Genomic DNA, 27,731 nt, shown 5'->3' with positions numbered 1-27,731 from the left:
CCCTTGTCAGAGGTAAAAAGCTAAGGTTGAGTGTTCTTTCAGATAGGGCTGCTGTCCCTAGGTGCACCTCAGGTGCTCTTCACTTTTTCTGATGACAGTACCTACATGTGAAGGCAGTATTGTTAAAAGTCATTACTTTAATCATTTTTTTTTCCCCTTTTGGATTGGTTTGGGTTGAAAGCAATTAGCTGAAATTAGTTACATCAGCAGGTCCAGTGGGCTGACCTCTATGTGGAAGCACCTCAGAGCAAGCTGAGGTTAAGTAAGCTTTTTGCCAGATGTCGGCAGCTGAAGGAGAACCTGACAGTACAGCAAGTGTGGTGCTGAAAGCAGGCTTACCAAGCAAGGAGTAGCATTTTTTCCACTTGCTTTGGGTACGCATAATTCAGCTGCAACTGCAAGCAGGCTATTAGCTGAACTTCCCCTTTATTGTGGCCAGTTCACAGCAACCTGCCTTTTCGCAACCTGTCCTGCTCCACCTTCCTCCCATGTTTCCCCTACATCCACCTTGCCTCATACAGGTCTGGCAGTGAGGTGAGACGACAGCTGTTTGGCAGAGTCATGGGCACGCCTGCTGCTTGGACAGCAGCAGATGCACTGTTACGGTGGCAGTGATAAAATAGACCTGAGCTAGTAGAAATGCAACGAAACAGCAGCCTGCACACCAGCAGGCAAAATAGTGTTATCTGTGCCCTTTTACTGTCAGGGGAAAACAGCCAGCAGTTGTTTATAAATTGTTATCAGTTGCAGAAGATAGTTGTTTATAAATCGTTATCAGTTGCAGAAGATAAATAGTCTCTGCATATCTCTCAGGCCCTGAAGTAAACCTCAGCACCACCTGTACCTCAGCTTCGGTAACCATAGCAAAACAATTCCAGGATTTCATGAAGGAGACAGAAAAATGTCAGGGTTAAAAAGTGGTCCATTCAGACCTGAACATAACTGCCCTGCGTATTGTGGGAGCTATTGATGTAAATCAGGAGTAACTCCATGGATTGCAGGTTATGCCTGGTCCAGAGTTACAAAGTAACTGGCTTAAATTGGTCAGAGTTTAGCCCAGATTCATTCAAGTGTTTGTTTCAGGAAGTGACTTTGAGTGAAGTACAGGCATCTGTGTAGAGTAGGTGGATTTGAATTGGTAAAGTGCTTACTTTCATTTGTACGTTGTAGTGGTGAATGGGGGTGGAAAAATGCCGTTGTCACTTTCTGCTTCACATTGTGGCACCCCCTTCGTCCGTTTCTCTTCAGCCTGCCCAGGAGTTTATAACATGTTGCATTTGGAAACTAAGTGAGGTATTACTAGGAGCTGCTATAAAGGAGTTAACTGAGAACCACTGTCCAGATTGAGTTTAAATGGCACTATGCAAATGTGCTCCTTGGACTGAGAAGCAAATGCAGTCTGCAGTGACCCAGTTGATTCTGAAGATACAGTGTCTGAAGTCTCCGCCCAGCTCCCTGAATAGGGTGAAACCACGGGGGGAATTACACCAAGTAAATTCTCTTCTGGCTTTTAAATGCTGCTTTGGAAATCTAGCAAGAGAGTTGCTTACCTGGTGCTGGTAGTGCTGCAGCAGTGGCTGGAGAGTTCGGTGGGAAGGCTGTGCATCCTGCCTGTGCTCTGTGCTTTGTCCTATGTCTCAGCTGTGTGAGGCATATTCTCCCCTTCCTGCATTCTGCTCTGTGCCCCTGACTTACTTGGTTGGAACCAGTTCATTTCTTGGTGGCACATTTTGTCTCCAAATCAGTCATTTGTGCAATGTCACTACAGCAATGTTTTGACAGCCGTTTGATTCAAGTGTGGAGCTGGATCCAAGTAATGTGGCCATGGTTAGAAAGGCTCCTTGCCGAGCTAATAAGCCTAGCTGTCTCAGGCAGTGGTGGCTCGAGCTGGTCACTGGGCCATGGGGCCATGCAGCTGCCTGTGAGATGGCAACGTGTGCAGCCTGCTAAACTCTTCCAGCAGACGTACTAAGTAGGCACATTTTCTATGGTGATGCTTGACAAGCCGAGCCGAAGCTGCTCCATTCTGTCAGCTAACTTTGGCTAGTCAGTCATATGCAGCTTCAGAAATGCAGAGCATTTGGAACAAGGCAATATGTTTCAGGCTCCATCTCTTTTTGTTTTCTTAGATGGAGGCTGCTGCTAAGCACAGCTGTGAGTCTGACTTTTTTACATCAAGCTGTTAATCAGTCTTATGCACTTCCCCTGCTAATACGCTTAATTTTCAGGGTCTAGACCCTGCATATTGAGAACGTTTGCTATGGTTTCTAATTTAACTGGTAAGTCTGTTATATGCTGTTGACCTGTATGCACCCTGCACCTACAGTCATCTGTACAGTGAACAGGTTCAATTACAAATTGCTTTCTTGTGATGCTAATGAAAGATTATTCAGTGCTTTCTGCTATTTAATGTCAAAAGCTTAATATTGTATTACGATATCATTTGGATGACAGCCCAAATAGGTAGTCAAAAGTACTAAGAAAAGTAAAACCTTTGACATATTTTAACCAGTCTGGGCTTTATTCTACATCTAAAACTGAAGTGTACTGTTTTCTCGTTATGTTTTTGAGGACTGATTTAGAAAAATGAGGAAAACTGACATTTGCCCTTGGAAAAATCCTTGTACTAAACCTGTATCATAGGTTACCTGATGGGCTAAGTAGTGTCTTTGTAATTAAAGAAGTTAGTAAAGAATGTTCTGCAGGTTCAGTGTGAATAGTACTCAAATGTCCACACTAACGCTTAGTTGGTGTGTAACTTATGGCACTGTATTTGTTTCCAGTTGGGCAGTTTCACAAGACAGATAAGAAAGTGGCCTGAAGCCTTTGATAAAGCGCTGCTGCTCTTCTTTGGTGCTTTAGTTGCAGAGGTACACAGGGTGACCCAAGTTCTGACACACTTTTTATGGTTTGTGAGTAGAGTGATAGCACAGATAGGAGGAAGTCATTTATGTTTGCAAAACAAATAGTATTCAAAATGGGGATACTGTGGCAACAAAAGCAAAAACATGTTCATTATGAATTACAGGTCTTAGCTACTTCTGTTACTGTCAATTCTTGGTAAACCTGTGATAACCTGGATACTTGTGTGGTTCTGTAGAAATACTTAAATTATTTTTAAAGTACTCTGTGATCCCTTGGTTTAATGGCATCTCCAATTGATTCTGAAATAGTCATATCATCATCATCATCATCATCATCAAAAATGTCTGTGTATTCAGCTGTTGCATAGATATGATTGGCTTGACTTGTTTTGAAGATGCTTACTTTTCACAGTTGTATTTCAAAGCTGCCTTGCAGAGGATTGCTTAGGATAGCATATAGTAACCGAAAGTATAGGACAACATACCGTGAAAAACAAGGATATTATCACTGGACTTTATCCCACAATATGAAAAAAGCAAACATGCACCTATTTGTACAGGTAGCCATAATAGCTAATTCCATCATGTGGGAAACAGTTGCTTTCCTAAAATGATATATAGGAAATTAATACACCAAAGCACCACCTGATCTGTCAGTATGTATTTATTGGGTATTGTTTGTAGAGTTTAAACACATTTTGATGTATTGTAAAAGAGCAGCTTTGTCCAAGAACAGTGAAACTGAGATTGGATACTCTTAGTTTTTTATATTTGGAGCATTTAATTTTAGATGTTTTATTTTGATTTTAAGGTTTAAAAAAGAGTTGCTTTCACATGAGAGAACTAAGGTGTTCCTCCTGTTCACTGTTTTTACAGTAACATACAAGAAGGTTATACATGGCCCCACAAATACAGCGTGACTATTTCTTTTGTTGACAGCTACATCAGAGCCTATTGACATTGCTCTGTGATAAAAGCTTGCTATGAAGAGATGCAGCTAGCCTTCTCTGCCCCTTCAGATAGGTGTGCTATCTCCTGAATATGTCCTACCAGGGTGAGGCCATAGTAAAGAAGAGCTGCCGAGAAACATATCTAGGTGTCTGGTTCAGCAAAGTTTTCACAAGCCATGGTGTTAGCCATTAAAAGTATAGTTAGTTTTAGTTCATTTTTAGTTTGATACTGCACAACCTACACTTAAATCAGCCTTCAGCATTTACTAAGAGACAGGTTAAGATGCACATACTGTCATTTCTAGGTGTGCTTTATTTAAAAAAAAAAATTATCTAAAATTCAACTATTAAAGCAAACTTGAATAGTAAGCTTAATCTCTCTTTTTTTATTCTACCTACCAATCTTTTGCTTTTGTGTGGTCTTACAGCTAAGGTTATTAAAATACCTCATAAGTTACAATTGCTTCCTAATCTTTCCAAAGCCTATATTGTTTGTCATAGCTTGTATACAGACTTGGATTCTTCAAGGTTGCCAGAATCAAAGCTGGTATTAAGAGTCTTTATTTTTCCTTTTCTTTTTTTTCTGGTAGACCTGCACCTTCAACTATCTGAGAGGAAAATTATACGATTACCTTCTTTTTTTTATAGAGTACACTTCTATTATATCCAAAGCTCCATTTTGCAGATTAAGTTTTTTGTCAACAGATCATGGGTATTTTTCTTGTTCAACTTCAAAGACATAATCATCCCCATGAAACTCCCTAGCCTGGTTAAAAACTGTTATACGTAGTGCTTTGTGCACATACTTTAATCCAGCCAGAGTGAAATGCACTTGTAAAAAGCACCAAGAAAATGTGGGGAGAAACTATGAAATACATTCTCTCAAGAGCTAATAGAGTGGAAGGTGAATATTTTCATGTCTAAATAGGGTAAAGATTTATTTACATCAAGCATTCTGTACAGTGGAAACTGTCCTTTTCAGGTAAGAGCAAAGACATACTCAGCCACAAGGAATTTGAAGGTTTTCCATTACTGTAGGAAATTACTGGAAGTGAGGACACTCTTTCTGTTAAAAGTAGCAACAAGAAAACCTTACAAACTTTCTTCCAGAGGGGTAACAAAACAATCTTAAATTTGTGTCAAGCTTGCTGCTTGCATCACAGAGGAGCTTACTGTTGGGATCATGTAAACTATTCTATTAGGCAGTGAAGCCGAAACTAATTCATTCATATGTTCAACAGAAATGGTAGGGTGTAAAAGGGATTTTTTAAGACGATTTCACAAAGAATAAGGACACTTTTCTGCATAGTGAAATTGACTGTCATATCTGTAATAAAGTAAGCTCATGTGCTCTAAATACATGGAATTGCTCTCTGTGTAGATGCTGTTCCAAAATAATTGCTCTGTTTTGCAATTGTTCTGGAATAAATCTCTACTTACTATACATACTGTCTACCTGCAGACCCCGTATTGGTCATTTTACTCCATATGCACTTATCCATGGTATTATCATAGCAAACCTCCTTATCTTCATTTCAGCCTGCTGAAGTTCCAATAAGAGTACATGTTCTGGTATAGTAAGGACATGTAATCTGTTTATTGCCATGCTTTCACAAAAGAAGCTTTTGACCTATGGCTGCAGGAAGCAGATTTATAAAGGTATTTATGTACTGAAAGGTAGGACTTTATAAAAAAGTTTAGATGATTAATCTTCCCTGACAATGATGTGGTGCTTCAGCAGGGAACACTCTGTTCTGTTCTTGTCTGCATCTTACAACAATTAAATGTATTTACAGGTATGCCCCCAGGTTCCCAGCAGCTATATATTACCCCTGTGGCATCCTCATATTGCACAAAAATTCAGTGAGATGCATCCAACTATATAAAACTTAATGTCAGACAAGACTGACAGTGTTCTGAGCAGCTGAAAGACCTTAGAAGAAGCAGCATTAGCAAATAACTGTAAAGAAAAACTACCATCTTCAGCCTAGTATCCTACAGATTTCCGGTTTTTGCTATCTAATAGAACAATAATGTACATGTGGATTTGATTTTAACACCTTGGACTTGTGATACTGTAGACGATAAAGTGATCAGATGAGTTCATTAGGACTAGGCAGCCTTCACTAGTTGTTAAGTGTATGGTTTAACACTCGAAGCAGCAGTATTCTAATGTCTTTGTATGTAATCATTGGTCATACACAACCATCTTTTTATTTGTGATTTCCTGACAGAAATCAAGTTGGTTTTCCCTCCTTTCATATCCTATTCAAGAGTCTGAAGTATATGCATTTCTAGAGCCTGAGAAAACTTGTTCACCAACTCACGCCGTTTAATTAGCAGCAGTTCGGCTCTGTTGGTTTTGGTGGTATGCATGCAGGGGCAGCTAGGTGGCGTTGGATAGACTTCTGTCATCAGTTATTAGTGGAAGGTGACAAGTTTGTATGACAAGCATTAATTATACAGGATCAAAGCTATTAAATATTATCATGATATTTAATTTAGTCTTTGCAGGAATGTTGCTTAGAGTTTATTCCTTTTCATATCTGTGTGAATTCCTTGCTTTTTTTGGCTTGCCTTTTTTTTTTTTAATACTTTGGATATTCTTCTTGTGAAGCATAAAGGTACATGCTGCATTTCTGAATAATTTAGTTAGGATAAATGAGTAAAGAAGTGCTGGAAGAGCTGATTTTGGCCACTGTGTCAAGTCTTGAATTCTGTACTCATCTAACCAATCAAACCATTCAGACTTACCAAACTTTGTCTTAAAGCTGTTCTTGTCTGTGTTGAAATCACAGTATAGAACTTTACTCTTCTGCTTAAAAGCCTTCTTTTAGTTTCCATCATAAATGAATCCACAGCCAGCTTTTATATATTTTTTAGTTCTGGCAGCATTTTGCTGCTGACCTTTTCCTTTAGCTTAAATCATGCAGTATTCATCTCAAGACTCATACAACTGCAGCCTAAAAATACAGTGAGATGGTAAATATAAAACATGGAAAAGAGCTAAGGAGGCTGCAGTATTTATTTATTTATTTATTTATTCCTTTGAGAAAGACTGTCTTCCAGGCTGGTCACCCTGGTAGTCTTTGTCTGTGCCTCTTCTAGTTTGAATCTGTATCTTGCATACAACTGCATATCATTTTCCAGAACTCCCCGAAGGATCTGTACCTTGTGTTCCTGCTTAACCAACTGAGCATGTAAGCTAGTGCTGGTTTAGATTGAGGTGGGGTAAAACACATGACACGACAGGCAGACAAACAGAAAACCACTTTAAGGTCAGCAGAGCCAGAAGGGCTTCCCAGTTCTGGACTATACTAGCAAGAAAGAAAGAGATACCGTAAGTGCAGTTAGCCTGCAGAAGAGATGAATGCTGAGGGTGCCATTTCATAAATAAGGCTGAGCCAATCAATGTTTGCTGGCACCAAAAAATGTATGTAGTCCTGCTTCTTTCCCACTGCTCTGGCCACACAGTTCTGCTCTCTGTGTTGTGCTGTCCTTAGTATCCGTCTGACTCCCCTGCAAACCAACTCAGGTCACCAAGCTAGTGTGAAGTTGTTTAGCTGCGTTACCTTCCAAACTTTTTGCACCTTACATGAGGTGGGGATGACCCTTCCTGTGTCAATAAGCTATTAGACTGGCTTACCTTGGAGGGATATTGGAAATTGTAGCATTAGTTTACACCCCATCTTTACGCAAATGTATATAGGTGGTGAAAATAGTAATTTCCTTTAAGGAGGGAGAAAGGAATGTGCTGGCAGTATTCTGTCTCTCACAGACATTTCAATTACACTGATTAATAGTGATAGGGAGGTTTATCTGCATTTATGACTCTTGTCTCAGAAGGCCAATGCTTGAGTTAGACAGCTTTACAGTAAAACTAGCTACAAGGAGGAGGTCACTAAAATTGCTCAATAATAATTGCATTTGGTTTATTTTTGTTTTTGTTTTAAGTGAAGGGAGCAATCTCACCCCTGCTCATCATTACCCTGACTTCAGATTTAAGACGTACGCACCTCTCGCCTTCCGCTATTTCAGAGAACTTTTTGGTATCAAGCCTGATGATTATCTGGTAAGAGCTTGCAGTTTTCCTTTGAAGTACAAATTGTTATAATGTATCCTAGTTTCATAGTGACAGAAGAGGATGCTTTAATGGTACCCAAATGGGTAGTAAATTTTGTGTGTGGAGTGGTTTATAACTGGTGAATATTTTTAGTGTTTTACAAAAATTTTAATTCTTCATCTTTGTGATGACTCCTATAAAAACCTGCCTTGTTAATTGACTAGAGTAACTTGAGTATTACTGCTCATTCAGGTCATTGTTTCTACAGAAGTTATAATCAGTACTTGTGTGACTTCTACCAGTTCAGTTCTAATAAAATGCTCCTGTCTTACTTGCATTATTTATTCACTTCCTTAAGTAAGTGTTCATCTGCAAATGTTCCCATCTAGCCTTGAGAAAAGTGGGTGGTGGGCTAAAAAAGAAGCATTTTAGAGTATCTCCTTTGTTCTCTGTATTTTATAGTTTGAAGACTTATTCCTTCTCAGTATTCAACTGTTTATGTGAGAAGAAAGTGATGGATTTGCTGCCATAATAGAAGCAGGCTTTACTTGGCAGAACCACTTTGTGCACTGCCAGGGATGAGGATCCACTATTTTACTTCTCGTGTAGTTCTCCTTTCAGAAGGGTAGTGTAAGGCAAAGGGCTGGATTGTTTTCTAGATGTTTGCCTCATGTGCAGTTTGTCTCCTGCTGGTCAGTCCAACAAATCAGAATCTCAGTACAAATTAGCAATTTTATATGTCAGAGTTTTATTGGTAACTTCTTTGAATGAGTTTTTTAGATCTTTTTGTTCCATTATTGATAACTGTTTCTTTAAAACCAAAAGAATTTGAAAGAGCTTGAATAAGTAAAAAAGAAAAATTGATTAAATTGTGCTGAAACATTACTTAATATATTACTTCACTGACTTCTGCTTTGCTCAAGTGTCTTATAAGGGTTTTTTTCCTTCTTGAACAATGACCCTAAAAGCAAAACTTAGCTGGTTTTGCTTTTATTTAGGTTGAATGTGGAAGTCTGATTTTATTTCTTTAGTACTATGTATGGATTTTGTATTACTAGCCCTCATTACAATAATTATGTATAGAAACAGATAATTCCTTTGAATTATAGATGTTAGTAGCAGGGAAGTGCAGTTGGGTTGGAGTTTTATAAATCACAGAATCACAGAATGGTTTGGGTTGGAAGGGACCTTATAGATCATCTAGTTCCAACCCTCCTGCCATGGGTAGGGACACCTTCCACTCGACCAGGTTGCTCAAAGCCCCATCCAACCTGGCCTAGAACACTTCCAGGGATGGGGCATCCACACCCTCTCTGGGCAACCTGTTCCAGTGCCTCACCACCCTCACAGTAAAGAATTTCTTCCTAATACCTAATCTAAAACTACCTTCTTTCAGTTTAAAGCCATTACCCCTCGTCCTATCGCTACACTCCCTGTTAAAGGGTTCCTCCCCATTTTTCTCTTAGGCCCCCTTTAGGTATTTTAGGCCCCCCTTCTCTTCTTCAGGCTGAACAGCCCCAACTCTCTCAGCCTGTCTTCATAGGAAAGGTGTTCCAGCCCTCTGATCATCTTTGTGGCCCTCCTCTGGACTTGCTCCAACAGATCCATGTTCTTCTTATATTGGAGGCCCCAGAGCTGGACACAGTACTCCAGGTGGGGTCTCACGAGAGAAGAGTAGAGGGGGAGAATCGCCTCCCTTGACCTGCTGGTCACGCTTCTTTTGATGCAGCCCAGGATACAGTTGGCTTTCTGGGTTGCAAGTGCACATTGCCAGGTCATCCTGAGCTTCTTGTCAGCCAACACCCCTAAGTCCTTCTCCTCATGGCTGCTGTCGATCCATTCTCTGCCCAGCCTGTATTTGTGCTTGGGATTGCCCTGACCCATCTGCAGGACCTTGCACTTGGCCTTGTTGAACTTCATGAGGTTCACACGGGCCCACCTCTCAAGCCTGTCAGGGTCCCTCTGGATGGCATCCCTTCCCTCCAGCATGTCGACCGCACCACAGAGCTTGGTGTCGTTGGCAAACTTGCTGAGGGTGCACTCAATCCAAACTTTGTCACCGACAAAGATGTTAAACAGCGCCGGTCCCAATACTGACCACTGAGGAATGCCACTTGTGACTGCTCTCCACTTGGACATCAAGACATTGACTGCAACTCTCTGAGTGCAACCATCCAGCCAATTCCTTATCCACCAACTGGTCCATCTGTCAAATCCTTTTCTCTCCAATTTAGAGACGAGGATGTCATGCAGGACAGGAATGTCATTATGTATATTGTTTATCTATCTCCTTTTATGGACTTGGCAAAAGATGAAACATGTCAGCTGTGTTGCCAGCTGCTGAAAAGACTGTACTTCCTAGAGTAAAGCTATTGTCACTTGCAACTTCTGTTCCATCTAAGGAAGCATTTGCAGTAGCATAAATTAAAGATTATAGAAAGACTGCTTGCTGTTGATAAGAGATTTGTGATGCTCATCTTAGCTACAAAATGACTAATCCCTGAGGGAAATTCCCAGTAAAGGCAAGTTGTTGCAGGTTCTTTTTCCTCTTGGCGTGGCAAAAGACACTAGTGATATGTTTCTAAGGAAAAGGGGCAACCAGAAAAGCTAGTTTCAAGATTGAGTGCACCTTCTTTTCTTGAAAATGCAAAAGCAGATTTCCTTCAACAAACGGGTATTTTTGTGAAATACAGTTGGAATTTCAGTGTCTGTCGTAACTGATGCATGCCTCTGTTAGGGTTATATTTGCTCTGCAAGCATGTTAGAATCCATTTCTGTTGTTACTGAATCTAAATGGGCATCACTTTGAAATCAAAGCAGGTTGCAGTCCCTTACAGTCTAGATGCAGATGTGATCAGAGGGGTACTATGAACATGAAACAAAGCTATTTTTAGTTTGGGACCCTTTTTCCAATTGGTTATGACCAAATCGGTTAAGATTTTGGTCCCAATAGCAGCCGTCAGGGTTCTGGCTGAACAGTCCCTCTTGTTTCTGTGAAATCTGGATCTGTCACGTAGTGATGATAATTGCAATTCAGTATCTAAAACACTTGACTGTAACAATATGCCAAGTGACAGTCCAACTGTGGCTGAATGGGAAGTGAATTAAAAAGAGGAAAAATTACAGCAAGCACATGTGAGTTTACACTGTTAATTTGGAATGACAAAGCCCAAAGATTTACAGTTTCATGCTTTCAAAGGAGGTTGAGCAGTAACGCACTGTAGGAGTCAGACTGGATAATGAGGGTAAATACTTTTGAACAGGTGTTGGAATTAAATTGTCCCTGGAAACCTCATGGAGTAGTGGCATTTTGCAGGGAAACTTCCTGATCATAAAGTACTTAATTGTCAGGGGCTTGAGGATTGTCTTGCTTTTCAGTTTTGATTTGGCTTTCTTTAAGTGTCCAGTCAAAATTATCTGGGCTCTTTGTATAGCAGGACTTGGTGGGTACACTTTTATTTTACAGGAATGAACTCAACTGTAAAATGACCAATACACAGGGCAGATTAATAACTTGTGCTTATGCTATACTGTTTTATTGAGCTTTAATGTTTAAGATAACTGGTTTCAAATGCTTACAACAATGACAATTACTCATGAAACTTTATATATTTTGGCAAGAAGAAACAGGTGTTGCAATACAACTGCTTATTTGCTCTGAAGGTCTGTAGTGTTACATACCAGTATTGCTGTTCTATCTGTAGATAATTGCAACTATAGGATTAATAAGAAAGGTCTGTTGCATTAACTGGAACTGAGTGAACTGTAGAAGCAGGGAGACAAACAGGAAACATTTTTGTAGCAAAAGTCTCTTAAAAATTGCAAGCAAGGGAAAAGCTTCAGCTGGAGCCAGGATAAGAAGACGCATTAAGGCACTGGTCTGAGTCCATAGGAAGCGTGCTTCTGTAGTTCAAGTGCTCACAAAAGAACATATTTATTAGATTTTCTTGTATCACCTTTCTTTGCTATCACCACCCACTGAAATAAATGGCAAGACTCCAGTTGAATTTAATGAAAGCTGTTTTCAACAAACAAAACTGTTTTTTCTTGTGGAATTGCTCAACTCATCTCAGGCAATGACCCAATAAACCAGATATTTGTTACTGAAACAGTTATTCCTTCTGTTCTGAGAAGACCAGAAGACATACTGCACTGCTAAGAACAATTCCATGGTGCTTAAACTACTTACAATTCAAGTCCTGTGTAATTTTGTTTCTTTCAAAGACTGAAGCCTTAAAATATTGGGCTGTACCCTAAATCCCTAAGTGTGTAAAATTGATGATATATAACAAAGGAAAAGAGTGTCTGAATGAAAGATTAATGATATTTTAAACAAGCTCTCAAGTTTAATATAAACAGATATTTATATGTTTTGGGGCTTAATGTCTCTCCTCCATTTAGTTTGAATGAAGCATGAAATGTGAATTAATGGAGATTTAATAAATGTACATTAGCCTTTGTGCAAGATCTGATTCTACTGCTAAGGAATACTCCTTGGTGTCTTTTTCCTCCTTAAAGTGATTGTAATTATTACTGTTTCCCCGTGGAAGAGAAAGCCTGTCTAAGCATCCAAAGTAATGCTCCTCCAAACCCCAATTTTTCCTACTTACTGGTATTTAGTTTTTCTGTTTCAAACAGTTTTCAGTCAGAAAACTACATTAGCAGCTATACCAAGATTATTATTCTAATGATTTCAATCCCAGTTTCACAGAAGAGGACTTGCCTATTTGTCTATAGTGAGAAACATCTGCTCCAACTGTGTTTGTTAAATCATGGTGCAAAGCAAACAGTTGCAGTAAAAATGTCATCTTAAGGCTTCTGACTCAAGAATTTGCAATGCTGGCAGTGTGGGAATGGACTCTCTCCACCACAACCACTCGCTTCATGCCGGGGAAAGTTCAGCTGCTGCAGTAGGACATGAGGAGGGACCATATGCTCAGCTCCCAACTGCTCTTTCACAGTTGTGCAGCATGTTCTGGGCAGAGTGGAGTATAACAACTGCCCTGCCAAATCTCAGCCAAATCACTGTGACCCAGCCTGCCGTACATAGCAGAGTTGCTGCAGTTGAAGACCAAAGAATAAGCTCCATGATTCTCCTGTGCCTATTTGAACCTGCAGTTCTTTGTATTAAACTTCTGTTTGAGTAACTCATGCATTGGCAGTGAAAAACAATTTTTGTCTCTTCCAGTACTCAATCTGCAGTGAGCCTTTAATTGAATTATCCAACCCAGGTGCCAGTGGGTCCTTATTTTTTGTAACTAGTGATGACGAGTTCATCATCAAAACAGTTCAACACAAAGAGGCTGAGTTTCTTCAGAAGCTCTTGCCAGGTTATTATATGGTAAGTAATTGAAGACTGTATTTTACCTGTATTTTTCCTGTTTCGTGTCACACTTCTGACAATTCAGTTTCATTTGTTGTCTTCTAATCTTTCATTGGCTTTATCTGTATTTTTCATAATATTTTGACATTTTTTACCTGTCTTTCAACTTTGTACCCCACACACCCATCAGAAAGAATAGATATAAATCAAGAATATGTTTAAGATAATAATTGCTGTTCTTTTAGCATTCAAGATGAAGCTGAATGTCATCATCTGATTTGATACCAAACTTTGCTTCTAATAAGTTAGTAACAAAAAAAGGTTTCTAAATTTCTAATTCAACTTTTTTTCTCCATTTTGTGTTTGTCTACCCTCTGCATTTCACTCAGAGTGGACAAAGAAACTAGACCGGTCAGTTTCACTTTTGTTTCTGGACTACTTCTAATTTCCATTTCTCATGTATTAAAACAATAATGTAAAAAATATTTTTATCCATATAATTTGTTCAAAACTTTATTTTTAAATTGATCTTTTTGAGGCCTAATGCTAAGTCAATTGTATTTGTTTATGTGTGTCAGTCATCAGAAAGGGAAACGATTGATCCAAAATAAGTAGAACTTAATTCTCCTTTTGTTTTTTAAACAAAAGCCACTCATACATGTGAACAGAGATTCTTCTGGGTGGTATGCGGGAATTCAGACTGTTAGACCTGTGACTGACTTTCTTTGCTTTCTTAAGTAAACACTTGAAAAGTTACCCTCTTTCTTGTACTAAAAATGGGGAATATTGTGTTTATTACACTAAAGTAACATGGATTCACTGTTTGTTTTAAAAAAATTATGCACTTACAGCATGAAAAAGAGCAATGGTGGCAGGTATTTTTTTTGTTGTTTCTAATCATAATCATCAGCTCAGCATAAGTTTGAGTTAGTACAATATACAAATATACAATATACAAATATACAGTGTATAAGGCCACTTTGCTTTGTTTCTGAGAACTTTTCCAAAGTGTAAAACTTTAATCACTGTGATTATTTCCTGTGAAAGTACTTTCTTCCCATAGTTTTATGTTATGACTTAGTAATCATGTAAGACTTGAAGTAGTTTTTCCTCTTCTTGCTTTTTCGTGCCAAAACTGAGTGTAGTTGTATTTAGAAGGAGGATTTTTGCTCTCACCTCTCTTATCCTCTCCTAGTTAATTTTTTGCCTGTTGTGGAATTTGGATTATTTCACACTTTTCTGTTCTGATGGTCAGCTGTGGTTCTGTTATGACCTAACACTCCTGTGGAGACAACTTGGTCATTTGGCACTAACCCTCAATGGGAAAAGCCTCATGGAGAAAGGGGTTCTGTTTTTCAGACTCCAAGTCAAGGTAATGAGAACTACAGTTGACCCAAACTCCTTCCAGCAGGTGGAATGCAAAGGTTGTTCAGGTCAGAATAAATAAATTAAATTTTCAGGATGCGTTTAGGTTTGGCCTAGTCTGCTCTTTCATGGGATGTGAGAAAGAGAAACCTGGCATAAATGCAGTTACTGCTCTTCTCTTGGCCTATATGAGCTCCTGGCAAAAAGACAGTGTTTATGCTAGCTTTCTGAAATACAGACCCACAAAGGAAATCAACTGGTCAAACAAACTATACTCAGTAAGAAACCAAGCACAGTTTTCTTGATGTTTGTTAATGTCCTTTGATATTAGAAAAAACTTCCATAAGCTTCCATGGAAGTTTATTGAAAATAGACATATTTAACAATATCTCTTTTGTTTTAGAATCTGAACCAGAATCCAAGGACTCTTCTACCCAAATTTTATGGGCTGTACTGCGTTCAGTCAGGAGGAATTAATATTAGAATTGTTGTAATGAACAATGTTTTGCCACGAGCCTTGAAAATGCATTTCACGTATGACTTGAAGGGCTCCACATACAAACGGAGAGCATCAAGAAAAGAGAGGGAGAAGTCCAGCCCTACATTCAAAGACTTGGATTTCTTGCAAGACATGCATGAAGGGTTGTATTTTGATTCTGAAACACACAGCGCACTAATGAAAACACTACAGCGGGATTGTCGAGTGAGTAAAAATTATTAACTATTTAAACTTCTGTGTTCACATATGTTCTAGTTTTACCTGAGCAAAACAGAGAGTGGGACCTGGGTCTGTGTGCTGTTTAACCTCCATTCCTTTTCCATGCAATTTAATTAGGAAAAACTATGGATGTCACACCACTGATGAAGCCTGTATTTTAGTTAAGCTGTTGGGATCTGAGAACATAGAATCATAGAATGGAATATCCTGAGTTGGAAGGGATCTACAAGAGTCATCAAGTCCAACTCCTGACTCCACAGAGGGCAGTCTAAAAGTTAAACCATATATCTGTGTTGTCCAAATACTTCTTGAACACCAGCAGGCTTGGGGCCATGACCACTTCCCTGGGTAACTTGTTCCAGTGCTTGACAACCCTCTCACTGAAAAACTTTTTGCTAATATCCAATCTGAACTTCCCTGATGCAGCTTTAAGCCATTCCCTTGCATCCTTTCACCAGACACCAGACATCAGCACCACCCTTGCTGCCCCTTTCATGAGGAAGTTGTAGACAGCAATGAGTCTCCTCTTCTCTAAGCTGAACAAACCTAATATCATCATGCACGCCTCACAAGTCATGCCCTCTGGCCCTATCACCATCTTTGTTGCCCTCCTTTGGACACAGTCTAATATTTTTATATCCTTCTTATATTGTGGAGCCCGGAACTGCACACAGTACTGAAGGTGAGGCTGCACCAGTGCTGAGTATAGTGGGACAATCTGTTGGCTATACTGTGCTTAATGCACCCCAGGATACAGTTGGCCATTTTGGTCACCAGGGCACATTGCTGACTCATTGAGCTTACCATCCAACACAACCCCCAGATCCCTTTCTGCAGGGCTGTCCCCCTATTTGTCTGTACATCCAGGATTACACTGATCCATCTGTGGAAATACAGATTAATACAGGAAAGTAGTCCAGCAGAGATTTTAATTCTTGTTCTTGCTTTCCATTAATTTGGAGATTTTAATTTTTCTGAGGCGCAATTAGCCCTGTGGTACTATTGTTATATATGATAACCTGTATGTATAGCTGCAAGCTCAGTACTGCTTTAGTAAGTCTGCTTCTTTGTAAGTTGACAAGAGCTAGGAAACTGAATGGGGGAGGCAGTCTAGTGGCAGCAATCTTATTTCTGGAGCAAAGTAATTTATTCCTCACTGAAAGGTAGTGCTTACTGCCCACTTAACATTTTCAAGGCAGGAGAGGCATCTGCCGTTGTCCTTTAAGAGGACCTTGGTGAATGGAATCAGTGCCTCTTGAGAACAGGAGAATTGTTGTAAAATGGATTTTTTTCTGTAGCAAAGGTAAGAAAATGTAAAGTAGGAAAAAGGGGAGTTATCCAGGTCTCTCAGAGTTTCACAAGATTCACAGGGGTTGTGGAAAAAAAAGATTGGCTTTGTCTGAGGGGAATCCTAAGAGTTTCATAATAAGAAAGCAGAATGGGTAGACTGAACTTATCACATAGAAGAGGCATCCTGAACATCAGGGTTTGTTGTTCGCTGCCACCTGTGGTGCAAGACGGAAAGCATTGTTTTTGCACATGAATAGTACTTTTTGTTTAATTATCACAGAAGCCTGCAATGCCTTGTGTGCTTGGTTTGTAAAGCTGGCTGACCTAATGTTCAGCTGCATATTCAGTGTGAGACACTTATCTAACACCACACATTGTTCTTTCTGTAGCTTCTTGCAGTGAGTGTTTCCTGAGCTCCTGCCATGTGTGTGATAATGCAGAATGCATCAGTATGTCACATCTGGGGTTCTGGATGCCCTTTTGTGCATCCCCCCACTTGTCAAAGGTTACCCAGTCAAAGCCTGGGGGGGTCTATTGTATAGAAAATAATGAACGGAATCTGAAAGAGGGAACTGGGCTGAAAAGTAAAAACAAGAATCAATCGTTTAATTGTTACATATAAATGGGACTCTTACTGGTTCTTTGAAAGTATGGGTAAATTCTTGCTTCATGTCACTTGAGTGCTGAACTAAACAGTTTTTTTCAGTGTGTGCTCTTAGATTAACAGCTCTAAAGTTAGTCTGGAGTTCTTAAAGGCCCAGCTAAATCTTAATATTATTAAAAGAAAAGAAGAAAATTATCTTTAAATAGTCAGTGTGTATAAATAAATACATATATATACACACTACAGTATAGTATGTTTCTGTAGGTATATATACACACTGAATGTTATATGTATATAAAAAAATGGCATTTTTTTTCTATTCAAATAAGTCTTACTCTCTGTTGTAAAACAAAGGGAGCAGACACTGTTATCTTTCACACAGCTGAATTTGCTCAACAAATGAGGTTGGATCTGACTACTTGCCTTGTACTACTGCCTTTAGAAAGAATAAAGATAACTCCATCCATTTCAGGAAAAGGACGTCAGTTTTGCCACTGCTTTTTTCTGCCCATATGGTATTTTGATAGCTACTTAGCGTGAGTGATAACTGACCTAGATTTTTAGGGCTTCAAAACTTGTCGTCTCTTTTTGCTTTTACTCCAAAGTGAGAAAGTTAGTGTAGGCACTGGAATTAAAAATTCATTAAAGAAATTTTTTTATCTTGTCAATATTTCTGGACTAAGAAATTATCTTTTGTGTGGCTCAAATTTGGATTATGTTTTCACTGTTCGTATTTGCAATCAGAATAGGTAAGCAATGGTTTGTTTTTTCCTGCTTCTTTAATATAAACATCCCTGACTGGTAGCCCCTCTCCTCCTTAAGCTCCATCACTAAGTGCAGAGGCCTGGTAGAACTTGCTGGTGATGACAAAGGCAATGGTGGGGACCTGCTGTGATCTGTGTCTGCTGTCACTGTATCACCTGCCCCATTCAGCAATGGGCCCATGTTTTCATTGGTCAGCCTTTTAGCACTAACATAGCAGTAGAAGCTCTTCTTTGTGCCCTTTGACATCCCTTGCAAGTCTCAACTCTATCTGAGCTTTGGCTTCTTTGGCAATAATTGCCATCCCTATGTGCCCAGGCAGTGTTTCTCAATCCCTCCTTTGTAGCCTGCCTGTCTGTCCTCCCCCATCCCGTATGCTGCCTTTTCACATTCAAGCCATGCTGTGGCTTCCTTGCTTAGCTGAGCTGACCTCCTGATACATCTCAGCTGACACAGAGCTCCCTCGCCAGAAGAATGTAGTAGTGGGTATGGCAGTGGTAGACCAAACTGGAGTATCAGTTCTAGTCTGTCACACCTTCCTGCAGCTCTGATGAAGAAATGCATGATCTACCCGGTTAGAGGATGGAGCTGAGTGGCTTGTGGTGATCCATCATGGGCTGGTGCCTCCAATAGCCACTCCAGGTTGTCTACTTTGGTACAGGTGCAGATTGATAGCACTGTTCAGCTTCTGCGTCCCCTGCTTGTTATGTTCACACTCAAGGTGACAGGGTCTGACAGCTCTGCTCAAGGGCCATTTTGCACTTTTTGCACCTTAGCTAAACCAAGGAGTGTAACATTACAGTGTTCCTAAACATGTAATATTCCTGAGTTTATCATACATACAATGCACACAATTGAAAATTTGAGCTAGCTTTCAAATTCCAGACTATTGGTGAGACTTAGTATAGCTATCCTATCCTTGCCAGCAAGCACTATCATGGTTCCTGGAGTGGGTGGCAGGGGGGAGACAGGGGACACACTACAAGCAAACGGTACTAAAAATAAATAACTTCACTTGCCTTAATAGCTTTCTGAAAAATCTTTGCTTTGAAGCCTTATTCGCCTCAGAGTGCTTTAATTTGTAAAGCAAATGTGCCTGGATTTTGTGTAATGGTAAATACTGAGAGTATAGGAAGGTAGTTTCAATAGCTGAGGTTTATTTTTAGTAATCATGCTGTTAGCTGCTCTGATCATTATATAAAATTATGAATTATTAAAGAATAGAGCAGATTCTCCAATTTTTAAATAAAATTAGTCTTACAAATAATAACAAAAACTGTTCTGCTCCTGAATGAGACTAAGAATTAAAAGCTTTATGGCACATAAGCAAGTACTAAATAAAAACAAAGTCAGTAAAGACATTAAATAGTTTAAAGTGCATTTGGGGATTTCTTTTTTTTTTTTACTTAAAGGTGCAGAAAATTAAGCTCTACATCAAACTTAGCTGCTGTTGTGTTTCACTATAAACACCTAATCCTGCAGAAATTGTTTCTGTGTGGAGGAATACTTTTGTGGGGCAAAGCATAAGCTATGGCATTAAGTGGTGTGTTAGTACAAGTAACATTAGCACAACTCTGTATGAGAAAGGCTAAAAGAGAATTAATAGTAGTATTCTATTTTTCATAGTTTATATGGAATCAAAGTAAAGCTAGGCATCCATTATTACTTATTTGATCTTTATTGGAACTCTTAAGCAGTTTAATAAATACAGATTACCTCTGTTCTGGGCAGAAAGCACAGGGAAGACACCTGTTCTCTGATACAAGGAATTCACAGTCCAAACACACAAGTTACAAAGTTTGTCTTTTGATCATCCCACGTTAAAAATTAAGATAGAGTTTTATAGAGATACATGTCAAAAATTACTGCAGGAAAGGTACACCAGCAGATCAAATTATTGCAGGAAAGGTACACCAACACATGTCATCAGAATATGGTGCAGTGGTTTGATTATGAAAACACTCTTAATATCTTCCCTGTGATCCCTTAAAGTACGGAAGAACTGGTACCTATTGAAAGAAAAAAAGAAGGAAGTCCCGTTTAAAACTGACAGTGTCATGGTTATACAGAGATATTATTCTACAAACTGTTCTTCATCTAGTTACCTAACAAACTGTGTTAATATAACTTTAAACAAGAAACATGAATTTCAGGGGAATAGATAGTCACAGGATTCTGTATCTGTAAATCTTTGCTTCACACACTCACACAGATACGGTATGTTCTTGAATGTCAACTAGTCATATGCAGGAATTTGGGGTATTCTATTAAAAATAGCCTGGTTGTGTTTTTCCCTTTCCATCTGCTGCTGAATCCAAGAGAAAAGAAAATTTAAAAGGGCTAAAAGGAGGAGTGCATATTAATGCAGTTAGCTCTGGTAACTGGGCAAATGGAAAAAAATTTTCCACATATTTTTCCTCTTGCTCTTTACTTTGCTGTTAATGTCTGCTTAGCAAGATGTCTACCTGTATGTACTCAGATAACCTATTTTTGTCAGTCAGTGGTCAATTCCCAGTATTTCTTCCTCCTCTTGCGTAACACTATTTCATGTATATAAATATCAGAGATTAAATAACTACCTATGCAAATCAAGCATTATTTATTTATACGGATATTTGGGATAAAATTCCCCAGCAAAATTGAAAAGACATGATATTCTAAAAACTGAAGTTAAGATTTATTCCCCACCTATTTAAAAAAGTAGGGGAAAAGTGAGCCAGAGTTCATAAGAGCACTAGTGATCTTCATTTGTTACTTAAGTTTGACTTTTTTCTTAATGAAGCATATTTAAGAGTTGGCCTATAAATTCAGAACTAGTTCTTCTCTGTTAACTTGGTGACCTTAGGGATCCTGTCACATTTAAAACTACATTAACAAATGTTTTACACAAACAGACAAGGCAACTCACTTTAAAACCAGGGAATTTTGTCTTGCAGTAAGTAGATTTTCTGTCTCAATAGGAAGAGTATTTTCTGAGCTATCAGTTGAAGTGCTAATGACCTACAAGTAGGCAAAGTATGCATGTTTTATGATTTCTTGCTGGGGATATCTCTTCCAAATTCATGAAGGTGGAAAAATAAGTTTCTTCTCTCTGTAAATACAGCTGTTAATAAGAACTGAGATTCAAATCATCTTTACTGTTTTATTCTTCACCCTTTTCCTTAAAGCATGTCTTACTGCAGATGAGGAAACGAAAACCTTTCCTGATGGATGAAGGTTGACTCAATGTTCTTCCCTCTGTTGCAGAACACTTAATTTTTATAGTGTATTTTTGCATTAGAAAATTAGGAGAATGATTAGATGCCTCATAGGAATATTATCAAGATTATTCAGCTAATATCTCCACACCATCTGGAGGATTAAAGTTTGTGAACACCATTTTTTGTCTGGTGGTTAGAGTGGGAATTCAAGTCATAGGGGGTTTTTTCTTTCTCATTGCTTAAAATTTTTCAAGACATGAAGCACAAAATGCATTGCTGTTAAGACTATTCAGTAGAATTAGAAACCAAACAGCAGAATTTAGCTTTCTGTATTATGGGATTTCCCTTCTGATAATTTTAAATGGAAATTATCATAGAATCATAGAATCATTTAGTTTGGAAAAGACCTTCAAGATCATCGAGTCCAACCATCAACCGTACCCACTAAACCATGTTCTGAGGTGCCTTGTCTACATGCTTTTTGAATACCTCCAGGGATGGTGACTCAACCACTTCCCTGGGCAACCTATTCCAATGTCTGACAACCTTTACAGTAAAGAAATTTTTCCTAATATCCAATCTCAACTTCCCTTGCTGCAACTTAAGGCCGTTTCCTCTTGTCCTATCTCCAGCCACCTGAAAGAAGAGACCAACACCCACCTCACTACAACCTCCTTTCAGGTAGCTGTAGGGAGTGATAAGGTCTCCCCTCAGCCTCCTTTTCTCCAGACCCCCAGTTCCCTCAGCCGCTCCTCATAAGACTTATGCTCCAGACCCCTCACCAATTTGATTGCCCTTCTCTGGACACGCTCCAGCACCTCAGTGTCTTTCCTGTAGTGAGGGGCCCAAAACTGAACACAGTGCTCAAGGTGCAGCCTCAACAGTGCCGAATACAGCAAAAAAAACACCTCCCTGCTCCTGCTGGCCACACTGTTTCTGATACAGGCCAGGATGCCATTGGCCTTCTTGGCCACCTGGGCACACTGCTGGCTCATATTCAGCTGGCTGTTGACCAACCCTCACAGCTCTTTTTCTGCCAGGCAGCTTTCCAGCCACTCTTCCCCAAGCCTATAGCATTTCATGGAGTTGTTGTGACCCAAGTGCAGGACCTGGCACTTGGCCTTGTTGAACCTCGTACAATTGGCCTCGGCCCATCGGTCCAGCCTGTCCAGATCCCTCTGTAGAGCCTCCCTACTCTCCAGCAGATCGACCCTGCCTCCCAACTTGGTGTCATCTGCAAACTTACTGAGGGTGCGCTCAATTCCCTCATCCAGATCATCAATAAAGATATTATACAGAACAGGGCCCAACACCGAGCCCTGAGGAACACCACTTGTGACCCGCTGCCAACTGGATTTACCTCCATTTGCCACAACTCTTTGGGCTTGTCCATCCAGCCAGTTTTTCACCCAGCGAAGAGTACACTTGTCCAAATGATGAGACGCGAGCTTCTCGAGGAGTATGCCATGAGAGACAGTGTCAAAGGCCTTGCTGAAGTCGAGGTAGATAACATGCACAGCCTTTCCCTCATCCACTAAGTGGGTCACCTGGTCATAGAAGGAGATCAGGTTGGTCAAGCAGGACCTGCCTCTCATAAACCCATGCTGACTGGGCCTGATCTCCTGTTTGTCCTGCACATGCCATGGGAGCGCTCTCAAGACAAACTGTTCCATAATCTTCCCTGGTACCAAGGTCAAGTCAAGCTGGCAGGCCTGGAGTTCCCCGGATCCTCCCTCCGACCCTTCTTGTCAATGGGTGTCACATTGGTAAGCCCATTTATTCCAAAGCTGCACTTTACCAGCATTATTTTTATTTAGTTTGATGCAATACTGTTAGTTTCTGTTTTGTTTTTTTCCTTTTTCAGACATGTAGTAGCAATGGTTGGAAATGATCCATTTGCTGGAAAAGCAAAAGGCATAGTTAGTTAGGAGTGCTCTACATTTATAAGAATTTCATGCAAATCTTGAGGAATGTTCTAAACAAAAGTATTTGGTTACCCATTTTTCATTTGTAAGTTAACATTAGAACAATAATTAATATATTGATACCTGTATTGCAAAATATCTGTTATGGAAGCAATGACAATCCAATTGTGGTCATGCAGTTTTTAAGAACAACAACATAATTTCAAGATGTTTCTCCTAGTGAGAATTGAATGGCTCTTTAGAGTCTGCATTTTTCCTTTATTATATTAACAGTGTTCTCTACAGACTTTCCTAAGGAAATCAGTTTAAAAGTGGCATTAATGGCCTGACTAACAAAGAAGCCTGTAAAGACAAGAAAGTTCAAACTTGAAGACATAGAGGGTCTTATCTCATAAGTTTCAAGTCTGGGTATTATTTTCATCACTGCTGTTTTAGATAGTTGCTGCAAAATTCTCAAGCTTTATGGCATGAACGCATATCTGAGGCAACTGTGACGGAGATCTTGTATGATCAAATTTATTCACTGGATTTTTCAAAACCCTTAGTAGCAGGGGTGGGGCTGTTGGTTTTCTTGTCTTTTTTCTACCTCAAAGGGTCTACACAGATTATTCTTTAACCCAAATAATTTCAGTGACCCATTCTACAGCATGTCCTTACAAACAGTAGTGTTGTCCTAACTTGCAGGAGTATTGAACTGCAGCATAGAGAAGAAATAATAGATGGCATAGCATGGCATGGAGGTGGAGAATGTGCTAATGAAGGGCCTCTTTGTCAGAAACGGTAGTTTGAGGAAAATGGACATGGAATGATACTGCAGATCTCTTGTATCTATATATTATCACTCCTGTTTTATCAATTGAAATTCCAGATTTCTCTTTACTTCTACTTTGAAAATTAGAAACCAGATTGTAATTTTTAGGACTGTTAGCTAACAATATGTTTCAAGAATTCTGTTGAAACGGGAAGTGACTCCACGTACACTTTAAGGGAGTTGATGATTTATTTTCTTGAGATTGTTTCTAAACCAGGCCCATCACTAGTCATTTGACATTTACACACTTGTTTCTACGAAATGCTTATTTTGCAAGATAGTCTTTTAATTTTGTGGGATTTTTATATATCTTCTTATGATGGAGAGTAATTACTGATTCAGTGTAAAATCAGTCTTCTTTCTGTTACATTAGTGCCTATGTCCCTTTTCCAAAATGCTTGTAGGAGAGGAAATGCTCACTTGCATGGTTATCCTTTCAGGTTTTACATTTCATAAGTTTGTGAAATTATATTTTTTTGAGTAGTATTTTCCCTGATTGTTTTATGAAAATGACCTGCTGACTTGAGTTGTTTTGCATGGTTAGCAATGTGAATGCAGATTTCTGCATCAGACAGTACACAGCTTGGGCTGGCTGCATCTAAAATAAAAATGAAATTCCATGGCAGAAATACTTACCTTGCTCTGTTAGTCACTGGCTGAGATAGGTAAGTGTAACCATGTCTAAGATGATTCACAGAATGCTTTAACGTCTGATTAACTTAGAGAAGAGAAAATCTGATTCAGGGAGTTATTCTTCCGTGTTCTGAAACATCATATTTTGTGATGCCATTTCACTGGGGTTTTTATGCGGTATGAAAGCAAAATAGTGCTTAAGGCTAGAATGGGATGGGTGACGCTTTCCATCTGGAAGTTGTCAGAGCAGCTAAAGCCAGCCTTGCAAGCAGTACTTGGTGACCAAGTGACAACATCATGTTGACAGAATCTGTATAGCTAGTGAAATAACACATATATAAATACAAACAAGATGAACAATTTAATGTCAAGTTAGGGAACTAAGCATTTACTTGTCATTATCAAATACATCACATAACCCTGGTGTGTACTAACAAATAATACTCTTACTGAAATCTCCCAGTGCCATTTTGCTAGCAAGGTGCATTTCAGAGTGGTTACATGAGTAAAGGTTGAATTTCTCTCACTTGAACTACATAAGGAGTGTATTTCTGGGCGTTAATGTCAATTTCTAGTGATGTCACATGGATTACATCAGGTGATTCACAGGCCTTTCTCATTTTGCTATGAATATTACCCTTTAATACTGTGATTTATTTGAGCTTTTTTTTTTCATTAGATTAGGATCTCAATTTTGGTACCTTTGTAGCAAAAACTTGCTGCTGCTTCTCAAAAGCAGTTCCATCTAAAATCATCAAAGCTACTTGCAAGCAACCCTCAAGCCAAGGAAGAGCTTATGCCTTTTTGTGTTCTCATAAGATGCTGCATGTTCAGAAATACCTTGATGTGCTGCATTCTGTAACTTCTCCTTGGCAAACCAGATTAATGTGTACAACTGTGTGTGCAAAATGTTACTTACACATTTAAAAATAATCATGATTTGATATTTTAAATATTAATGATGGTACATATGTGAGAACCCTTCAGATATATTCACAGCTGGAAATCCCACTGACTGAAGTAAAATTTCTGTCTTAATACAGACTGAACACAAAGGTTGACACAAAGTAAGTTTTTGTTGAATGCTGATGTTTAAGATTCTTCCTTGTTATTCTGGTTAATTATTTCTTATCAGAATTTTCCTTAGAAACAAACAGGGGAGTAAACCATGCTTAGATCTGGTCAAAAGATTTGTATTTGCATAAGGAGTGGCTGGTTTGGTTATCAAATTTCTAAGGAGAGGTAATCAGAACTTTATATCAAACCAGTAGGTAGACAGAGGGGCAGATCATATTACAATATCCTGAAGACACTTTGTAGACTGGACAGTCCTGCCTCTGAGTAGGATCATGAATAGGGTGTTCAGAGGACAAGGGCTAGAGTTCATATGCTATGTGCTGTTTGTAAGAATATGTACTGCAATTAATCCATGGGATGTGCAGGTGTTTCAGTTTCATAATGAACTGGAATAACAAAATAGCTGCTTGTTTTTATGATGTTTTTCAGTAATCCTAGAACAAAGTCAAAAGTAGTCAGAGAGATTTTTAGCCCATTGTATAGTACAAGTAGTATGGGTTTAAGTGACAGTGGTGAATTGATGCAGTCAGAAAGATTAATTTTGTCTCATAAGAGGTCTCTGTGGAAGAAGCAGCAGCATATTATACCACAGCCTTCCATGAGGCTACATCCCATCCTAGATGTAGGTTATGTAATTAGTGCAGTTAAATCATAACGTGTCTAATGAAATCTAACTCAAAAGGCGGTAAAGAATAGGTTGAAGGCATACCTGTCAGCAGTTATGTTTATAACGGTAAAATAAAAGTGGCAATGCTTTTTCCAAGCCTGACTAGCTGCTGTAATCTAGCTTTGCATAAACAATCTTGCTGACTGTACTACTAACGTAAGTCTTTTTATAGTGGATGAATTGTATTATATTTTTTTCAGCCTACCCAGAATCTACTTTAAGTATTTGGTGGCAAACATCCACTGATTACATATTTTTAATGAATATATTATATAGAAATTTCTTTTTGAGAAAGTCTGAATAAAGGGTAGCAATAAACAAGCAGTAAAGGGAATTCTGGAACTTATTTGGCACCAAGTGTCTGTGCCTCTGCACCTGTTAGCTGAGCTATTTTTGCAATTTATGATCATAAACCAGGAAGTTACTAGCCACCAACATTCCCACATAATGCACAGTAAAATGTTCATTATCTTGTTGTATGGCAATTTAGAATGTGCTTTATTATTGTGTCCTGAAACCCTGTGTGAGTTCTGTCATCAGAGGATGCCATGGGGTACTGCAGGCCATATGTTAGCAGCCTTTTTCTTGTTCCATTTGAACTAACACACCTCTGTGCAGGATTACTCTGGGCAAGATCAAACCTACCACAACTTCTAAATTCCTTCCTTGTGTCTGGAAATCAGAATGAGGCTATGCATTTCTGCACTTAGATTGCAGAGTGTTATGCTTTGTTTCTTCACTTTAAATGCTTACAACAGTGCTAAAATTAAGACATCATGTTCCTCATGGAAGATAAATGCCAGAGATTGAAAAGAATTCAGCTGTATTATACAGTTGGCTTCTACATAACTTAGTGAGTACATAAGAAATACAGATGGAGTGGAACAGAGCTTTCCTACCTCTTTGCCTATATACTTGGACATTGGGGTTAAAATTATCTTGGGGATGTGTTAAGTAGTAGACTCCCTTTTCCTCCTCATACAATTTTGCAAACCACTAGCCCTTTCCTGGTGATTGCCAACAAATCTCATTTTGGATTTGCAAAATATGTCTTAGAGTTCACAAGCCATCTCGGTGTTTTGTGTAAAAATATTTATACTTTGATAGTATTCATCAAAGTGACATACATGGAGTTACTGGTCTTTATTTGTCATCTCTGCAAAATTCCATTTTGTTCTTGTTCACATAAAAAGATGTATTATTGCTTCTTGATTCCATTCCAAAAATTACACCATTATCTTAGGGCATTGTGTGCCAAAATGTATCATGAATCATTGCTGAGCTGCATAAGGTAAAGGAGAGGTGAGTGGCACAGCATATCCTTCATAGTTGCTACTGTGTTTTCTCCCTCCACTTAGCACTGCTGTTATATAAGATATTTAACATAGTGGCTGTCTCTTAACAGTTTGGTTATACTACTAGATATGAACACAGCTTGTTTTAGTTCACGTTTGCATATTGACTTGAACTGTATTTCCT

General features: G+C 39.0%; 1 protein-coding gene across 2 annotated transcripts in view; it reads left to right on the top strand.

The window, feature by feature from the left end:
- PIP5K1B (phosphatidylinositol-4-phosphate 5-kinase type 1 beta) overlaps window positions 1–27,731 on the top strand; it is a 124,376-nt gene that overhangs the window by 58,051 nt on the left and 38,594 nt on the right. For both annotated transcript variants that reach the window (XM_075020976.1, XM_075020975.1), the window contains exons 6-8: window positions 7,769–7,886; window positions 13,066–13,218; window positions 14,969–15,268. In XM_075020976.1, the coding sequence (XP_074877077.1) occupies window positions 7,769–7,886; window positions 13,066–13,218; window positions 14,969–15,268 (571 nt within the window). The remainder of the gene's footprint in view (window positions 1–7,768; window positions 7,887–13,065; window positions 13,219–14,968; window positions 15,269–27,731) is intronic.

This window comes from Buteo buteo, chromosome Z (assembly GCF_964188355.1).
Source record: "Buteo buteo chromosome Z, bButBut1.hap1.1, whole genome shotgun sequence".
NCBI classification, from domain to species: Eukaryota; Metazoa; Chordata; class Aves; order Accipitriformes; family Accipitridae; genus Buteo; species Buteo buteo.
The sequence above is the reverse complement of the archived record's forward strand: the minus strand, read 5'-3'. Positions and strand labels throughout refer to the sequence as shown.